General features: G+C 36.7%; 1 protein-coding gene across 1 annotated transcript; it reads left to right on the forward strand.

Annotated features, from left to right (window-relative positions):
- The first annotated feature begins 1,770 nt into the window (after window positions 1-1,770).
- Window positions 1,771-2,271, forward strand: LOC107062683 (uncharacterized mitochondrial protein AtMg00810-like). The gene has a single exon (XM_015313579.1). It carries the CDS (start codon window positions 1,771-1,773, stop codon window positions 2,269-2,271), a length of 501 nt encoding a protein of 166 aa, XP_015169065.1.
- The last annotated feature ends 15,033 nt before the right edge of the window (window positions 2,272-17,304 follow it).

Genomic DNA, 17,304 nt, shown 5'->3' on the forward strand with positions numbered 1-17,304 from the left:
CGTGTAGGCAAGTCTTGAAGAGCTTCTATTTGTCTTGAGTTAGAACATGTTGATTTGTGCGGTCTTATGAGTGTTGAGTCCTTAGGGGGAAGTCAATACTTTCTACCTTTTAATGATGATTATATTTGTATGAGTTAGATATATGTATTGAAATTTAAATGTGAAACTTTTGATAATTTCAATAAATTTAAAACTTTTGTTGTGAGGCAAAATGGATATGGACTCAAAACTCTTCGGATAGATTGATGTGGTGAGTTTATGTCAAAAGAATTCAGTTCCTTTTGTGAGGATACACAGAGAACTCACATCACCTTATACACTAGAGCAAAATGGTGTAGGAGAACAAAAGAACTACACAATTGTCGAGATGGGCAAAAACATGATGGAAGGTGGAGGTGTACTGAGGCTGAAAATGTTGCCATGACTGTCTATTTTCTAAATATTTCTCCCACTAAGACAGTGTTTAATCAAACACCATATGAAGCTTGGAGAGGTAACAAGTCCAAGGTAAGCCACTTACGCGTCTTTGGTTATATAGATTATGCCTTGATAAATTCACAAGCTCGACATAAGCTTGATGAAGAATGTGAAAATGTATTTTTGTAGGATATAACACACAATCCAAGGCTTAAGTTATATAATCCAGTGAGTGGGAGAATTAAGATCAATAGAAATGTTGTGTTTAATGAAGATGGAAGTTGGAAGTTGGAACTTTAATTCCACAAATGAAAGTTCAAACATTCAATTGTTTCCTTCTGACGATATTATTGATCAAGAGTATGTAGTAGATCCTTTCTTGGGAAATCCATCGACTACCTAATCGATTGCACCAACAACTTCTCCAATATTGGAAAAAGCTTTCACTGAGCCAACTCCATTGAGAAGATTAACAAGAGATAGGAAAAAAAAAACCTAGATATGCTAACAATACATCTTGTACTTTTGCTTTACTTGTTTTTCAGATCCTACTTTCTTTGAAGATGCTGAAAAAGAGGATAAATGGTGTAAGGCTATGGAAGAGGAGTTGATGGCTTTTCAAAAGAATGAAACATGGGACTTGGCAAATTTTCCACAAGGAAAGAAAGCCAATTGGCTTAAATGGGTGTTTAGAACCAAGTATAATGCAGATGGCAGCGTTGAAAAACACAAGTCAAGGCTCATCACGAAGGGTTATTTCCAACAACAAGGTATTGACTTCGACGAAACTTTTTCTCCTATTGCCCGCTTTGAAAAAGTGAGAAATTTCTTAGCCTTGACTGCTAAATTAAATTCGCCAGTGTACCAATTTGATGCTAATCCGCCTTTTTAAATGGTGATTTGGAAGAGGAGGTTTATGTCTCACAACCTAAAGGTTTTGTAGTTAATAGAAAAGAAGATAAGGTTTACAAGTTAAAAAAGGCACTTTATGGCTTAAAATAAGCATCGCGGGCATGGTACTTCAAAATTGATTCTTATTTCCAGGAGAGTGGCTTCCAAAGGAGCAACAATGAGCCTACTCTTTATATAAAAAGAGGAGGCAAAAATGGTTTTCTAGTTGTATGTATTTAGGTTGACGATATGATATATATGGGTTTGAGTGAGTCTATTGTCACTGAATTTAAACACTTCATTGATGAAGAATTTTGAGATGTCTTATTAGGGTCTGCTGCATTATTTTCTTTGTCTTGGGGTGAAACAGGGAGTTGATGGAATATTTCTTTCACAAAGAAAATATGCAACAGATCTCTTGAAAAGTTCAATATGCTAAATTGCAATGTTGTTGCTACGCCGATGACTATTAATCAGAATTTGTGTCGTGATAATGATTCTGAAATGACAAATGCGACTTATTTTAGAAGTTTGGTTGGTGGTTTGAACTACTTTTCTCATACAAGACCAAACATTTCTTTCTCTGTTGGCGTCATAACGCGATTTATGAACAATCCAAGTAAGCTTCACCCTGGAGCTGCAAAAAGAGTATTGAGATATATCGCTGGGACAACATATCATGGAATTTGGTATTCTAAGGTAACAAATTTCACATTAATTGGCTTTACTGATAATGACTACGTAGGAAACATTGATGATAGAAAGATCACATATGGTTTCTTGTTTAATCTTGGATCTGAAGCAGTTTCATGGAGTTCAAAGAAGCAAGAATTGGTGGCCTTATATACTCTAAAGGATGAATATATTGCAGCAACTTTTGTAGCTTGTCAAGAAGTTTGGTTAAGGAGACTTGCTTCTGATTTTAATCAGAAACCAACTGGTGCAACTGAGATTTTTTTGTGACAATAGATCTTCTATTGCAATGTCGAAGAAGAAAGTATTCCACAGTAGAACAAAGGACATATATATTCGCTATCACATTATTCGAAGTCTTGTTTCTACTGGAGAAGTTACTTTGAAGTCTTGTGATACAATTGAGCTAGCAACATACATCTTCACGAAGTTACTTCCCCAAGCAAATCATGAGTTCTTCAGAGGTCAACTTGTAGTTTGCAGTTTTGAATCAAGGGGTGGGGGTTGAAACGTGATTCAAAAGAAACTTGACCAAGTCTCCGGGAGTTGTTTAGTTAGTTTCCTTTCTCTTAGCAAGATTAATTATTGTGGCAGATTAGTAGCTAATTAGTAATTAGTGGGCTAGCGAACCTAGATTTTAGTATTTTTCAGTTTTTTGGTAAGCCTATTTATAAGCAGGTCATTTTGCTTTTATTAATTAATAAAATTCAAAAAAGTTTGCAGTAACTTTTATCTCTTTTGCTCTCTTTCTACTCACTTTTCCTTTTGATTATCTTTTTCTTTCCAACAAAAATGTTGATACTACGCAGACGGACGATACAAACAGTGGTTCTTGCATCTAGCCCTGAGGTTGGTTCATTCATGAAAATGATAGAGGGGTTAGGCACTAGCTCCACTGCAATGGTCAACCTTTTGAGTTGTTCGGCTAAGAGGCCGTCGACCCCTGGAAAACAAACTAAGGCTAATCTTAGTGGTCGAAGCTCAGCAAGATGCATGACTTCCTCAACAAAATTTTGTACGAGGATAAATAAATAGGAAATATTTACATGAATTCAACCTCTCCTGTTTTTTTGTCAACATCATGAAGTAAACAGAGCCAAGATGAGTATACTAAGGTGAATGGATGTCATTCTGGTCACAGTATCCAGATATACGTGCTAAATGTGTCTTGCTTCTTAGGATAGCCGGAAGTTTGATGTCACCCTCAATATATCCCCCGGTATTTCTTCAAGCGAATACATCCTTCAATGTTTTTTTAGCACCACTTACTTCCAACAAATTTGCCAAAACACCAGGCCTGAAAGCTCCATTTACGCCCTTAAGAAGTACCAATTTATCTTCAGTAGCACTCTGAGCTTTCATTTCTTGCAAGTATCATGAAAGTAACATATCTTTTCAAAATGAAGGATTAGCATTGCTAGTTGATAAATAACATTTCCTGGATACTTAGTTACTTGAGGTGATGGAATACAGTTCACTATTGGAGTCTTCTTTCTCAGTGCTATTCGTTTGGGCATATTCAGTGTCTTCTGATATCATAGCTTGCGGCTTACCAAATGTTGTAGATTTCATAATGAACATTTAACATTTTTTTACCCGTAGGGAAATATAAATGGAGAAGTCTGAGAGATACTCACGTTTTAGGGAAGAGAATGCAACACTGTAGCTGATCCCATGCCGAGTGATTCTACCGCAACAAAAACCTCCAGATATGATGTTCCAAAAACATATGCATGTGATTTCACAATTTGACTAGATAAATAAATTTATGCCATTATACAGAACAATTAAAATGGTAGTAGGAGCTTGCACAAATATGGTTGTTCATCTAACAAATATTTGGAATATTTGATAATACATTCAATACCTTAATAAAAAAACTGATTCTTGTTTATCAACTACACATTATCAAACCAATTCCTATTCTCTCTCCATACGTTCTTCAGGAAGGACAACATAGATAAGAATTATTCGAGTCAATCCAAATGTGACCAAAAAAACAGGCATAGTAAGAGGTGGATCCTTCTCTTCTTTATTCTAGACGAAACTCAAATCCTTGAACAATGAGACTGTGTTTTCAACTGCAATGCCTAATCTCCATCGATCACGCTTCAACATTTCTGTTGCTCCTATATCATTGAAAAAGTTTCCCTTTTTTTTGTTTCATCTATCCATCCCCTCTTTTCAAGGGTAGCCTCGCTCTAGGTCCTCATCCTAAAAAAGGGACAACTTTAGCTCGCCTCTCTACTTCATGGTCGCTCTCATAATCAACAAATCTAAAAACTGCTTTGACATTTCTAAGGACATAAAATCCATCTTCTAATTTAAAAAATAGATAAGCAAAATAACTGGTTCTTTTCAACAATATTCAAGTTTTAATTTTGCCTTGGATATCAAACTAACAGAACAAATTAAGTTTAGCCACTTCAGACGATCTACAAAAAAATTATACTTCCTCGGTAGTTATATTTAATAAAGTACTTTCTTTAAAATTTATAGTACATGGAAAGGAACCGCACAAATATAAAACATGGAGTCCGGACGAGACATACATTCCCAATACTCTGGTGTACCACCCCATATAATACTAAGTTCTCATGTTGCGTTCATAAAACATTTATTCCCCATCTTCTTATCCAGTGAAAACTCTATTTGACATATCAAATCACAAAAACAAAACATTAGGATTTAAAAACAAACCAAAGAGGCTGAAAAAGGCACTACGCCACTCTTCCTGTGTCCGATTGGGATCACAACGGACAAACCACGCTCACTTGAGAGGACTAGCTACCTGAAGGTCGGCCTAGATCCAGACTACCTAACAATTTTTATGAATGGAACATGCCGTTAATTGGCATGTTGTTCTTAGGTCGGGTTGGGTCGGTCATGGGCAGACCCTACACACTAGACACAACTTCCACTATACCACCTTTACCCACTACACAATCATAGAAGTGGGATCCTTTTCCATTGCCATTAAGTCGATTATTCTTCTATTCATGAAAATAACACATTCAAAACTAAAATAAAAACTTTCGAAAGATCAGACACACATTTGATCACGCAGACATCACAGAATAAGATTGTGGTCGTTCTGATATCTATTGGATGGAGTTAGGATTTTCACTAAGAGAATTTAAAATATAAAGAAAGTAAACAAATGAAAAAGAGCCAAGGAAATTCGAAACATAGTATATGTATACATAATTTCTTTTACCTAACTACATAATGTAGTTTTCCAGCAATAAGGTATAAATTGAGACCCCTTGGATAAAAGTGGCTTGATCACGGGTGACAGAGTGTTCGAGCTCGTGAAGTTGTGATCTTACCATCAAATCATAATTTATAAAAAACAAACTTATCATGGAAAACAAGACAAACACAAAAACAAGTGGGGGAAATGAAGAAATCATACCAATTTGCCTCTATAAAGAAAAATCGGAGAGTTATAGTGGTTGAAGAAAAGTTGTTTCTTGGAAGGAAAAACTATTAGAGAGCCTGATCTAGAAACAATGTGTTGATAATCAGATGTCAAAAATAATGTCTTCCAGACGATGTCAAATTCTGCTGCAGACATGAATGTTTGTGAGATACTCCTAGAGGTTGCATAATGAAAATTCTCTCGTTAACATCGCCGAAAGATGTAGCTAGGTCTTAAGCTGTCTCACAAACATTCATGTCTGCAGCAGAATCTGACGTCGTCTAGGAGATACTATTTTTTCCATCTGATTATGAACAAATTGTTTTATAGATCAGGCTCTCTAATGGTTTTCCTTCCAAGAAACAACTTTACTTCAATCTCTGTAACTTTCAGATTCTTCTTGATAGAGGCAAATTGTCATGATTTCTTCATTTCCCCCCTCCTTTTTGTGTTTGTCTTTTTTTCATGAGAAGTTTGTTTTTTTATAAATTATGATTTAATGGTGAGATCACACTTCACTAGCTCAAACACTCTATCACCTAACCAAGCCACTTTTATCCGAATAGTGTCAATTTATACCTTATTGCTAGACAATTACATTGTGTAGATAGGTAAAAGAAATTATGTGTGTGTATGTATATATATAAATATATATATATATACTATATTTCGAATTTCCTTGGCTTTTTCTTCTGTTTACATTCTTTATATTTTGAATTCTCCTAGTGAAAATTCTAACTCCATCCAATAGATATCAGAAGGACCACAATCTTATCCAATAATGACTGAGTGATCAAATGTGGGTCAGATCTTTCTAAACTTTTTATTTTAGTTGTGAATGTGTTATTTTCGTGAATACAATAATATTCGACTTAATGCCAATGAAAAGGGGTCCTATGTATATGATTGTTTAGTAGGTAAAGGTTGTACAATGGAAGTCGTGTCTAGTGGGTAGGGTCTGTCCATGACCGGCCCAACCCGACCTGAGAAGAATAGGCCAATGAATAGCATGTTCCATTCATAAGGGTTGTTAGGTGGTTTGGATCCAGGATGACTTTTAGAGAGCTAGTCATGTCAAGTGACTGCAGTTGTGATCCCAATTAGACACAGTAAGAGTAGTCTAGTGCCTTTTTAGTCCTTTTCATTTTTTTTTAAATCATAATGTTTTGTCTCTATGATTTGGTCTGTCATATAGAGTTTTTAGCTAGATAAGAAGATAGGGAAGAAATTTTTTATGGTCGCAGCACGAGAATTTGGTATTAAATGGGGTGGTCACTAGAGTATTGGGAATGGTTATCTCACCCAAACTCCAGGTTATATATATTTTCTGTTTGATTTTGAAAGAAATTACATTACTAAATATAATTACTGAGGAAGTGTAAATTTTGTGTAGATTCTCTGAAGTGCTAAACTTTTGGATCAGTTGGCTTGATATCCGACGAAAAATTAGAACTCGAATGTTGTCGAAAAGAACTAGTTATACATTTCGCTTATCTAGTGTTCAAATGGGAAGATGGATTTTATGGCCTTAGAAATGTTAAGACAGTTGTTAGATTTGTGGATTCTGAGAGTGACTATGAAGCTGAGCAACGAGTTAAAGTTGTCCCTTTTTCAGGACTAGGACCTAGAGCGAGGCTACCATTGAAAAGAGGTGATGGATGGATGGAATTAAAAATGGGAAACATTTTCAATGATACAGGAAATGTTGAAGCACAATTGATAGAGTTTAGGCATCTCGGTTGGAAACACGGCTTCATTGTTCAAGGAATTGAGTTTCGTCCAGAATGAAGAAGAAACACTTGCGCAAAATCGGCAAGATAGAAAATAACCTAGAGTCAGGAGTTAACCCAAATCACCAACACCAGAGGTATCTCCACACACAAAAAGAGTGCATGGAAAACTGGCGCCTGTGTCACACCAGGTGTGTTGTTAAGTCCAGGAAGAACCTCAACCATAACTAAGGAGATCTTCACTACTGAAATGCCAAACACCAAATATATAGATGCAACATTTGTAGATGTGGTCCAGATCAAGGCGAATACTACCTTTGAAGAAGATTCAGAGTGTAGTAAGTGGAGAAGTTCAAACGAGTAAGAGGGTCATAAAGAACCTAGATATCAAGACGATTGCAAAGTCTCGATGATCCCTTAAAATTGGACGCAATGAATAAATTAAGTTGGTGTTGAGGGGGAGTGTTCAAAAGTCATCACCAACTTAATTAATATCTAAGATATTTCAAAGAAGAATCTAGTATATTAAAGACTTGTAGAGAATTGAACAAAGAACTCCCGAATGAGAGTTCTAGAGTATAAAAGTGCAATCCTATAAATAGGTAAACGGTGCATTCTATAAATAGAGGTAGTCATTTGAATGTAAAGAGTTATAAGACCAAAACTGAGCTTTACTTAGCAATAATAATATTCAAGTTGTGCGCAACCAATTGTGCCCAATAATTCTCAACAAACACTTCTTTTGGATCTAGGCCACCACTCTTATCGATTGGTCACAACTAGCACCCCTCCTTTGTCTAGGCCACCACTCTTGACACTATCAAGCTATTACTTCGAGTTGCACCCTCAAGTGTTAATCAACCATACTCTAATACTTATTATAATTGACTTAACAGGATAACCCAACCCTAAAAACTTGTCTATTAGGTGGAAGAGCCCACTCAAGCCTACTAAACCGTTAATATTTGTTTGCTTAATCAATGAAGGTCAATTAGCATACAACAAAGATGGTAAAATTCCTTGCAGTTAAGAAAGGTGGTTCGCCTCCTTGAAAGGAGTCACCTTTAATTTGAAGCTTTTAACTCTTCCTACCAATAGTGTTCTTTATACGGTCCATACTCACATGGTGTGCAGCCTGCAGGTTCTGTTAAGGTTTTGATGTAAAAAGAAAAATGTGCTATAGTAAGTTAAATTGCATAGATAGTACTATATATAAGTCAATCTTTTAAAAATTATTATTATTAGTTCAATCGTCCGGTACCGAAGGCTTACTATAATTAGTGACTAATGTTTCATTTAATTCAAAATTCAGCATTACATTAACTTTTTAAGTATATGTATTTTTTGGTTTGTTAGAGTGTTTAGAATCCAACATTTGTTGGGTAATGGACCAATAGTTTTGCTTGCATAGACTTGGACAATTCTTTCCTCATGTGCTAATTTTTGAGATGTGAGTTAGGCCCAAGATCTAATTTTACTGCATGGTTCAACTGACACCCATAACTCTACTATGGCTTTGCCCCCCGTGGCAACGTAGTTGAAGTATGTTCAAGTTGGCTTGGACCTTACGGTTATTAAGAAAAAAAAACTCAAGACTTCAATAGTGTTTATGTTGCTTTTATTTCCAAAGTTAGCACTAATATATTATTAATTTTCATAGTTTACATTTATTTGTTTGCCGAACTGATAACTCTATTATGGGTCTACCCCTGGAAGTTGCGATAATGTAGTTGAAGTGGATTCAAATGGTTTCGGACATCAGAAAAAACAAACTCTAAGACTTTCTTAGTGATTTATGTTGATTTTATTTCCGAAGTTAGCATCATATATTAGCTTGTTAAGTTTAGATGTATCTACTTGATGTTGATTGATTGTTTCACTGAAAAGATGTCTTGATAGATTGAAGTATGTTATTGGTTTTATTATTTAGATGTTCTAGTTGGAAGCTTAAAACATTCTGCACAAAAAAAATCTTAGTTTTTTTTTTTACATATAAACACCGATATTTACATATAAATGTATTTTTTTCGTAATGAGTTTATTTCCTAAGTATAAGATTTGTGCACACTAAACATTATAAGTCCATTCAGTTCCTACTTGTTTTAGAACCCTTCTTTTCTTGGCTTCCAAGATTCAAGCTCAAATAAAGGAGGGGTCACATTATGAATCCTCATAACACATATGTTATTGGGAGTGATCACCTCGTAATGCTAACTTTGGAAATAGGAGCAACATAAGTAACTAGTAGAGCATAGATTTTTTCTAATTACCATAATGTCATTACCAACTAAAACACACTTCAAACAAAAATAGAGTTTTGGATTTGGCAGAACCCAACTACTTAGACTCAAAATCCACATTTTAAGAAATTCATTTGATAGGTATAAATAATGCATCTCAAACCCATAAAACATTTTAAGAAATTCAGTTGATAGCTATAAATAATGTATCTCAAACCCATAAAACAAAAAAGAGATATAGTTAAGAGCCCATACAACTTAAAATTTCAAATCCGCCTCTGACGACTTGCATTTGATTATTTTGGGACGGAATTCTATTCCTTCAACAATAAGGACACATTTATCACCACGACGCTTCATATCAAGCAATCTTGCTTCGACAAGACCATCATTACCTTCCTTTCTACTGAAATATCCCAGTTCTGATTGCATCCATCCATTTCCTCGCAGTTTTGTTGATGTCATAAGTTTCACAGTGTTGGCTTGTTTTTCCGTCTCAGTATCAATCTCATAATTAACAAAATTAATAATTGAATTAGCATATTCAAGTTCACAGGACTTATTTCCCAATTTGAACACCAAATAAGCAACATCTCTTCTTATGTAATTCTACCCGTCTCTATATGATAGATGAAACCTTTATCACTCATAATGGTGTTTATATGGGCTAGCTCTAGGGTTTAACATGGAGGAATATTTAATGGGCTTGTGGGTCAGCTAATACCCCATATGGTTGGACCCGGTCCAATATCTCAATAAATAGATATGAAAATGGTCTATTTTTGTAAGTTACAAATGCATATAGGACTATGAATAGAAAAATAAAAAGTTTTAGATTGTGGTACTATGTTGATTTTAAAAAATATATATGTTTGCACTTCCAAGAGAGAAAAATGTTAAAAGTGAGAGTTAGGGTTCTTGAGAGAAAAGGAGAGAAGAGGAGAAAGGACAAGAAGAAGCAAGGTTCGTCAAGATCGTCGTGAATTTCGTCGGGGGCGATCCCTAATAAGGTATGTGAGATCATAGTGTTGGGTTGGTTCATTCCCCCATACGCCAACTTGTTTTAATTCCGAGAAAAGATTGGTTGTGTTTGTTGAAGTTTGTGGTTGTGTTGTTGAAGTTTCTTGTTGGTTTGGTGGATGTTTCCGGATAGAATTCCGAGTTGAATCTATTGTATATTGAGGGTTTTAATGATTCTAAGTGTTTGGGGAAAGAACCTTTGTTGTTGAGAGGGTTTAGAGTTGGAGAAACTAAGGAGAAAAGTCGAATTTTCGGGGGAAAAGGCCGGGGCGTCGCGCCAGCCAGCACCCCCCAACAGGGGTTCTGAAGTTTCCCCCTTGGGGCGGCGCGCCCAGCAGGCCCCTCTGAAGTCTGAAGGCTGGCGCCCCACACCTCTCATAGCGCCAAGGACGCCAATCCTTCCCATTCACTCCCCACTTTTTCATACATGTTCCTTGGTAATGTACCTATGTTTTATTGTTGTTTTCAACACTCTAAGGGTACATCTAAACATGACACAAACGTTTTAACCTTATTTTAAGACTTAAGTTTCGAGTTAAGCAAAGAGTAAAGAGTTCAGTTTAATTTTAAAAAAGCTATATGGGAACTAAGTATTCTCAAAGAAGTTTATAAATGTTTTCACATTTAAGATGAGAGGAAACTGAGATTTCCAAAAGAGTTTTGAGCAGTTTAAGTACTATCTCTTTTAGGAAAAAGATGAGTTTTGCGAAAGAGTTTCTAAAACATGATTAGTATGACAACCGAGTATGTCATCAATGTTTAAACAGTATGGTCTCTAGATATACCATCAATGTTTATGCAGTATGACTTCCTGAGTCATCAACGATCATATTAAAAATATGGTTTTGATATGTTCTTTTTAGAAAGAGTTTTCAAGAGTAATTACCTCTTTTAAGAGGGTAGTTTGAGAAATTAATTCAAACTAGAGAAAGAAGTTTGTTTTTAAAACATATGAGCTAAAGTACAACCCTCCATAAGAACCATGTAGCCAACATGGGATTTAACGGGTCATACTTTTTAGATGATCACGTAAGTTAAGCTAGTGGATCCACTAATTTAAAGTTAAAGTAGTTCTATATGACGGCAAAGTATAGGACATTCTGGCAGCGTGATGGTAACAACGCTGTATCACCACTTAGGCTCCTAGTGGTGGTTGTCGGCTAGAGAAACTCCCAGAGTAGAAATTGCATGGTTCCTCGAGGGGTTCTTCTTAGTATGGATGGGGTATGGGACTTCATTCATGCATTGCACAAGTAGACTTTGAGAGGGAGCATGGTATTTTTATGATATTATAAATATGATTTTTGACGTCATGTTTTAAATAGTTTTACAAGCTTTATATATTGCATGTGTCTTATTGCTTTATATTGAGTTCAATTACTCATGAGTTGAATAGAGCCAAGGTAAGTTCTTTTTTGTATCCCTTTCAAGCTTAAGTTGTTGTTTAGCTGTCCAGCTCGCATACTCGTACATTCCATGTACTGATGCCAGTTGGCCTGCATCTTATTATGATGCAGACGCAGGTACCCAGGATCAGCATCCAGCACGCCGTTGATCCAGATGAGCACTCCAGAGTCAGTGGTGAGCCTCCTTACATTTCGGAGGACTCTGTTATTTCATTTTCCTAGTTTTTGCTTTATTAGGATGTTCTGGGGTCTGTCCCAACATCCATCTCAGTGTTATAGAGGCTTCATAGACAGTCAGTCAGTTAGTATTGAGTCTCTCATCTATGTATATATATAAATATTCTATTTTGAGACTCGAGTTGCCTTTTTGTCCAGATTTTATCAGTTAGGTTGTTTTATGACCTTTCATTGTATGGAGTTATTCTGTTGAGTTAAGGTTTCCGCTGAGTTAAGTAAGCCAGGCCAAGCGTTCGCTTGGGGGCCAACAATAATCTTCGAGTTCCGGCCACGTCCAGAGTGTAGGCTCAGGGCGTGACATTGTTGCCTTCCTCTTTCTCAAATTTTTCAAAGCTTCTTCAACCTTTAACTCAAAAAAATCTACAGAAAGACATACAAGTATAGTTCTATCTTCTCCCAGAAATTCTAACCTCTGGTAGGAGGGTAGTATCTTCAATTCTAGCTTGGGTCCTTCCTCAATTGATGGCTTAGGTGATTTCTGTTTAATGGCTAGCTATCGAGCGGTCTTCCAACTGTAAGATAATGGTGGTAGGCTTAGTACTCCCCAACCCCAATTTCTTGTACAAAAAAGTTGGAATAAGATTAATACTCTCTCCTAGATCACACAACCCTTGAGCACGAATGTTTTTGCCTATATTGATCTGAAATGTAAAACTAGACGGATCTTTGTTTGGTAGCCCGCTTATTTTAAATCTTGGAGCTACACTCTTCAGTGAGTGCCATAGTTTCATACTCCATTAATCTCCTCTTGTTTCATACAATCACTTCCACATAATTGTCATACTGGAGTATTCCTGCAAAGCACAACAAGAGGCAGATTAATGGGAACTTGTTTTAGAAGCAAAATAAACTTACCAAAGAATTCATCATCTTTTTGTTTTTTAAACTTTTGAGGAAATGGTGGAGGTGGTTTCACTATAGGTTGGATTGTTTCCTCATGTGTACCCTATCCACTCTCATTGGTTTTCTTCTCCCCCACTATAGGTTCAATGTTATTCTTCTTTGGAGCAAATTCCTCCAAATGCAACGCACTACGATTTCTAACCACATTTACTTGCCTCAGATTAGGATCAATATTACCAGGAAAACCTCCTTCAGGACGTGAGTTTTGCGCACTAGCAAATTGCCCAAATTGGTTCTCTAGTTTCTAAGTTTCTAGTTGGTTCTTACTCAAATCAGCTGCTAGTTTCTCCATGTTCACATTTGGTTGAGCCTGATTAGCCTTCATTTTATTTAACATCTCCTAAGTGGTCATGCTACTTTTCTAGCTATTTTATTTATCTCGCTAACCATGTTGTTGGTAACCTTAAACATTACCTTGAGGTCTATATTGAATATAACCCTGTGCGTGATTTTGATTTCCTCCCTAAGAGAAAGTAGGGTGGTTTTGCCAACTCGAATTATATGAATTCCCATAGTTTTGGTCACCCCCACCTCGCTATGAATTACCTACATAGTTAACAGAATCCAGGTTTGCTCCACATATTTCTACAGTGTGATCACCACTTCCACATATCTCACTCCATGTTTGTGGTTGTTGTACCACATTTACCTATTCCTATGAGTGTTCATCATATTATGCATGGAAGGAATTTTACCAGTCAAAGGTGTAAGTGCATCCACCTCTAGCATCCCAATAGCCCTTTGTACCACAAGTTTAGCCCCTTTATTTCACTCAGAGTTACCTTGTGAGATTTTGTTCAGCAGAGTGAAAAATTTAGCAGAACTCTTCTCTAACGCTTGTCCTCCTGCAGCTGAATCAAGTAAATTTTTTGTGTTTAGTTTTAAACCCTCAATGAAGGTTTGGACCAACACTTCATTCACATGATGATGGTGCGGCAGTGACTTGACGTATCCGGGCGCTTCATCCAATACTAAGCGTCCACGGTCGTTCAATAATAATAAAACCCAACTAGTGAGTTGGGATCGAATCCCAAAGGAGCGGTTTGTAATAGAGAATTAAGAGAAAAGCATAAATGTGTTCAAGTTAATTATAGCTATAAACATTTATGAAGAAATACATATCAAATTAAAGTGTGCGTAAGTGTCAATTATCAACTAAAATAATAACTAAGCACGAAAATGCAAATATGGAGACGGGATTCTTGGGATGTGATAGGAATATGGGCTAAAATAAATAACCGGGTAAATCTTTTTGATAGTAAATCACTGTAAATTAGTAACTAAGCTAGACATTAGTGGGGGTAAATTTTCTATAGAACAATTTACCCTAAATCAAATCGGTTTCTCTCGAACACCGATAAGCGGTAATGAAGCACATCATTCGCCTTAGTCCATTCACTCTCTTGAGCCGAATGTGTGGGACAAGGTTTAGGATTCACTCTATCGAGCTGAACCCATGACAACCCAATAACCACAGACTATCGATTCAGTAGTTTTGGTTTTAAAACCTCTCCCTCAAGCAAGTCAAAAACACGAAGATAAAATTATATTTGCATTTACAACCCCATTAAATTCAAACGCAACTACTAAACGAAATCACCTTTAAACAACAAAACAACTATCTATAAGCAATACCCACCAGTAAATTCAACCCATATTCACACCCCAAGAATTGGGGTTTTAGCTAGACATAGTAAAGAGAGAGAAATCGATACCGAAAAGTGTTTCCATCAAATGGGTACGATAAATATTGTCTTTACACACGTCCAAGATGAAGAATCTTCAATACCCACTTCCAATTTCTTAGAAATGGGAACCTTCAAATCTTATAGTTGTCCAAAAGTGTGCTGCAAAAGATCACTCGGCGCAATTAGTCGGGATCGCCGATCCACTCGGCGATCCGCCCTTTGGTCTTGTTCATCTCCTTTCTGCATTGGCCTTCAACAAATTCAAGTTCAAAAACATTGGGCGATGGAGTACTGCATCGCGGAATCGTTCGGCGACTGATGCTTATCATGACTAACGACACTAACCTACAGTACGAGTGTCTACGATCGTCGCTAATATAGTAACCCAACCAAGGGTTGGGGTCGTGTCCCAACGGAGTGGTTTTGATAATTTGTAGAAAAATAAAATTAAGTTCAAACTAGTCATAGTTAAAGACATAAACGATTAAAAACATTGTAAATTAAAAGGGGTTACACAAAGGTGTCAAATATCAAATGGGGTTTTTGTCACAAGTAGTAAACATCAACAAAAATAACAAGAAAATCAAGTATTGGGACAAGTTCTTGGGATGTGACCATAATACAAGTTGAGTTAAATCGTTGGGTACATGCTTTCGATAGGAAATTTGCAAGATAATAGTAACTAGGCTAAGCTTTAGATGGAAATAAGTACCCTCTCGGGCAACTTACCCCGTTTCAGATGAGTTCCTCTCGGACACCCATTTGCCGCATGAAGGCCAGCCTACGCCTTAACCCACTCACTCTCTCGAGCTGAGTGTTAGGATATGGGACTAGGGATCACCCTCTCGGGCTTAACCTCATGTCAACCACTCCTTAGGCCATCAATCTAGCGGTCTTGGTTTCGTGACCTCCCTCTCTGGCAAGCCGAAAACACATAGGTTTTGTGTTAGCAACTACAAACCCATTAAATTAAACCACAACAAGTAGGTGAAATCACTATTAAAATACATCTATCCTATCATCAAGAAAGATCCAACAACAATATCAACAAATATTTGCTAAATCAACCCCAAGAACGGGGGTTTTTAGCCAAACATCAAGAAATAACAAAATACAGCTAAAATGATACTAAAATGAAATGGGTATAAGGAATTAAACCTTTATTTAAACAAAGGAAGAAGAATGGAGAAGACCTACTTCCAACTTGGGAACGATGAAATCCTTCTTTCTTCCAGTCTCCCAAAAACCCTCTCCAAACTTGAGAGAAAATATCCCAAAAAATACTTTTCTATTGTGAAAATTAAAAGTAAATGTTCGACTCTTAAAAATTAATAACAAGTTTCATATTTATAAACTTGAGAAAATAGTGTTGGTGGATCTTTCGGCGAGGTTAGTCGAAATCGCCAATTAACTCGGTGATTCGCCCTTCGGTGTAGTTCATCGCCGTCTTGCACTAGACTTCAGCATCGTCGTGCTCTGTGTCATTGGGCGACCTAGTACTACTTCATGGAATTATTCGGCGAAATGTTGACTGCTCCTTTCATAGCCTTTTTGATCCTACTCGTTCAAGTCTTCGCATATTGGAACAAAGGGCGGAGTGTGTCCCTTCGGCGTATCGCCAAGTGTGCTTGGCGATGCGCAGGCTTTAGCTTCTTCGTTCTTTTCAGCCTTCTTATTCCTTTTTGCGCCTGAGTATCCATGCTTCCACTAAAACTTCAAATACCTGAAACTTAAGAGTTTTCATTAGATATTAAGACAAAATAAGCATTTGAGGACATTATTTCTATCAAAATAAGGCCTTAAATGAGTCCAATTTGTGGACTCATGAACACCCCCAACTTAAACTTTTACTTGTCCTCAAGCAAACACAAGTTCAGCCGTTCAACAAGGTGTCTCAAATAGTGCTACACAAGACTAACTCATGAATGCACACAACCAAACTCAATTTACTTATGCAAGGATCAATTGTGTACTCAAAGATTCTCATGCTAGCAATACTTGCTACTTGTTCAATCAAGCTCAACATGAAGTATGTAAATTCCCTCACATAAAGAATGATTCCATATTCACACACAAAGGTTAATTAGTTCATGATCAGGAATCAGATGCAATGCTCACACTCAAAAAGAGGAACACAATTCATGTTTTCACCCATAGGCTTGCCCTTATTTTCCAATTGATCTTCGGTTCGGCTCACTCAAGATCAAAAAGATCTTTCTAAGGCTTGTAATGGGGCTGCATGTAAAGGTATGGTCATTTAGGCTCAGTGACTTTTCATCCTCGTGAGATGTGGTGTTCTCAAGGCATTCACTTCTTTTTCTTTATCATTTCTTTTTCTAGTGCATCTAAGTCATCTTTTTATTCACCTTCATGGATTGCTTGAAAACCCAATTTCTTTGGTACTTTATTCCGCAAATATGTTGGCTATTCGCTAAACTTGGCTATTCACTATGCTTTTGGCCTAAGTTGGCTATTCGCTAAACCACAAATCAAGAGGATTATAGGTAGTGGGTCAAGTAAGGTCTAGGGTTCATCAAGGTTCTTTCAAAGAAATGTAAGGCTCAAAGGGTGTTCAAAAGAGTTTCACACGCTCACGGGTAAGCCACAAAAGAGGTATATGTCAAATTTGGCTCACACTCTTTAAAGTTGCCTAAGATC

The sequence above is a fragment of the Solanum tuberosum genome, unplaced genomic scaffold, assembly GCF_000226075.1.
Source record: "Solanum tuberosum cultivar DM 1-3 516 R44 unplaced genomic scaffold, SolTub_3.0 scf00259, whole genome shotgun sequence".
NCBI classification, from domain to species: domain Eukaryota; kingdom Viridiplantae; phylum Streptophyta; class Magnoliopsida; order Solanales; family Solanaceae; genus Solanum; species Solanum tuberosum.

Excerpts from the sequence above, each read along its gene's own strand:
- LOC107062683 (XM_015313579.1), top strand. The coding sequence starts at position 1,771 with ATGACTATTAATCAGAATTTGTGTCGTGATAATGATTCTGAAATGACA.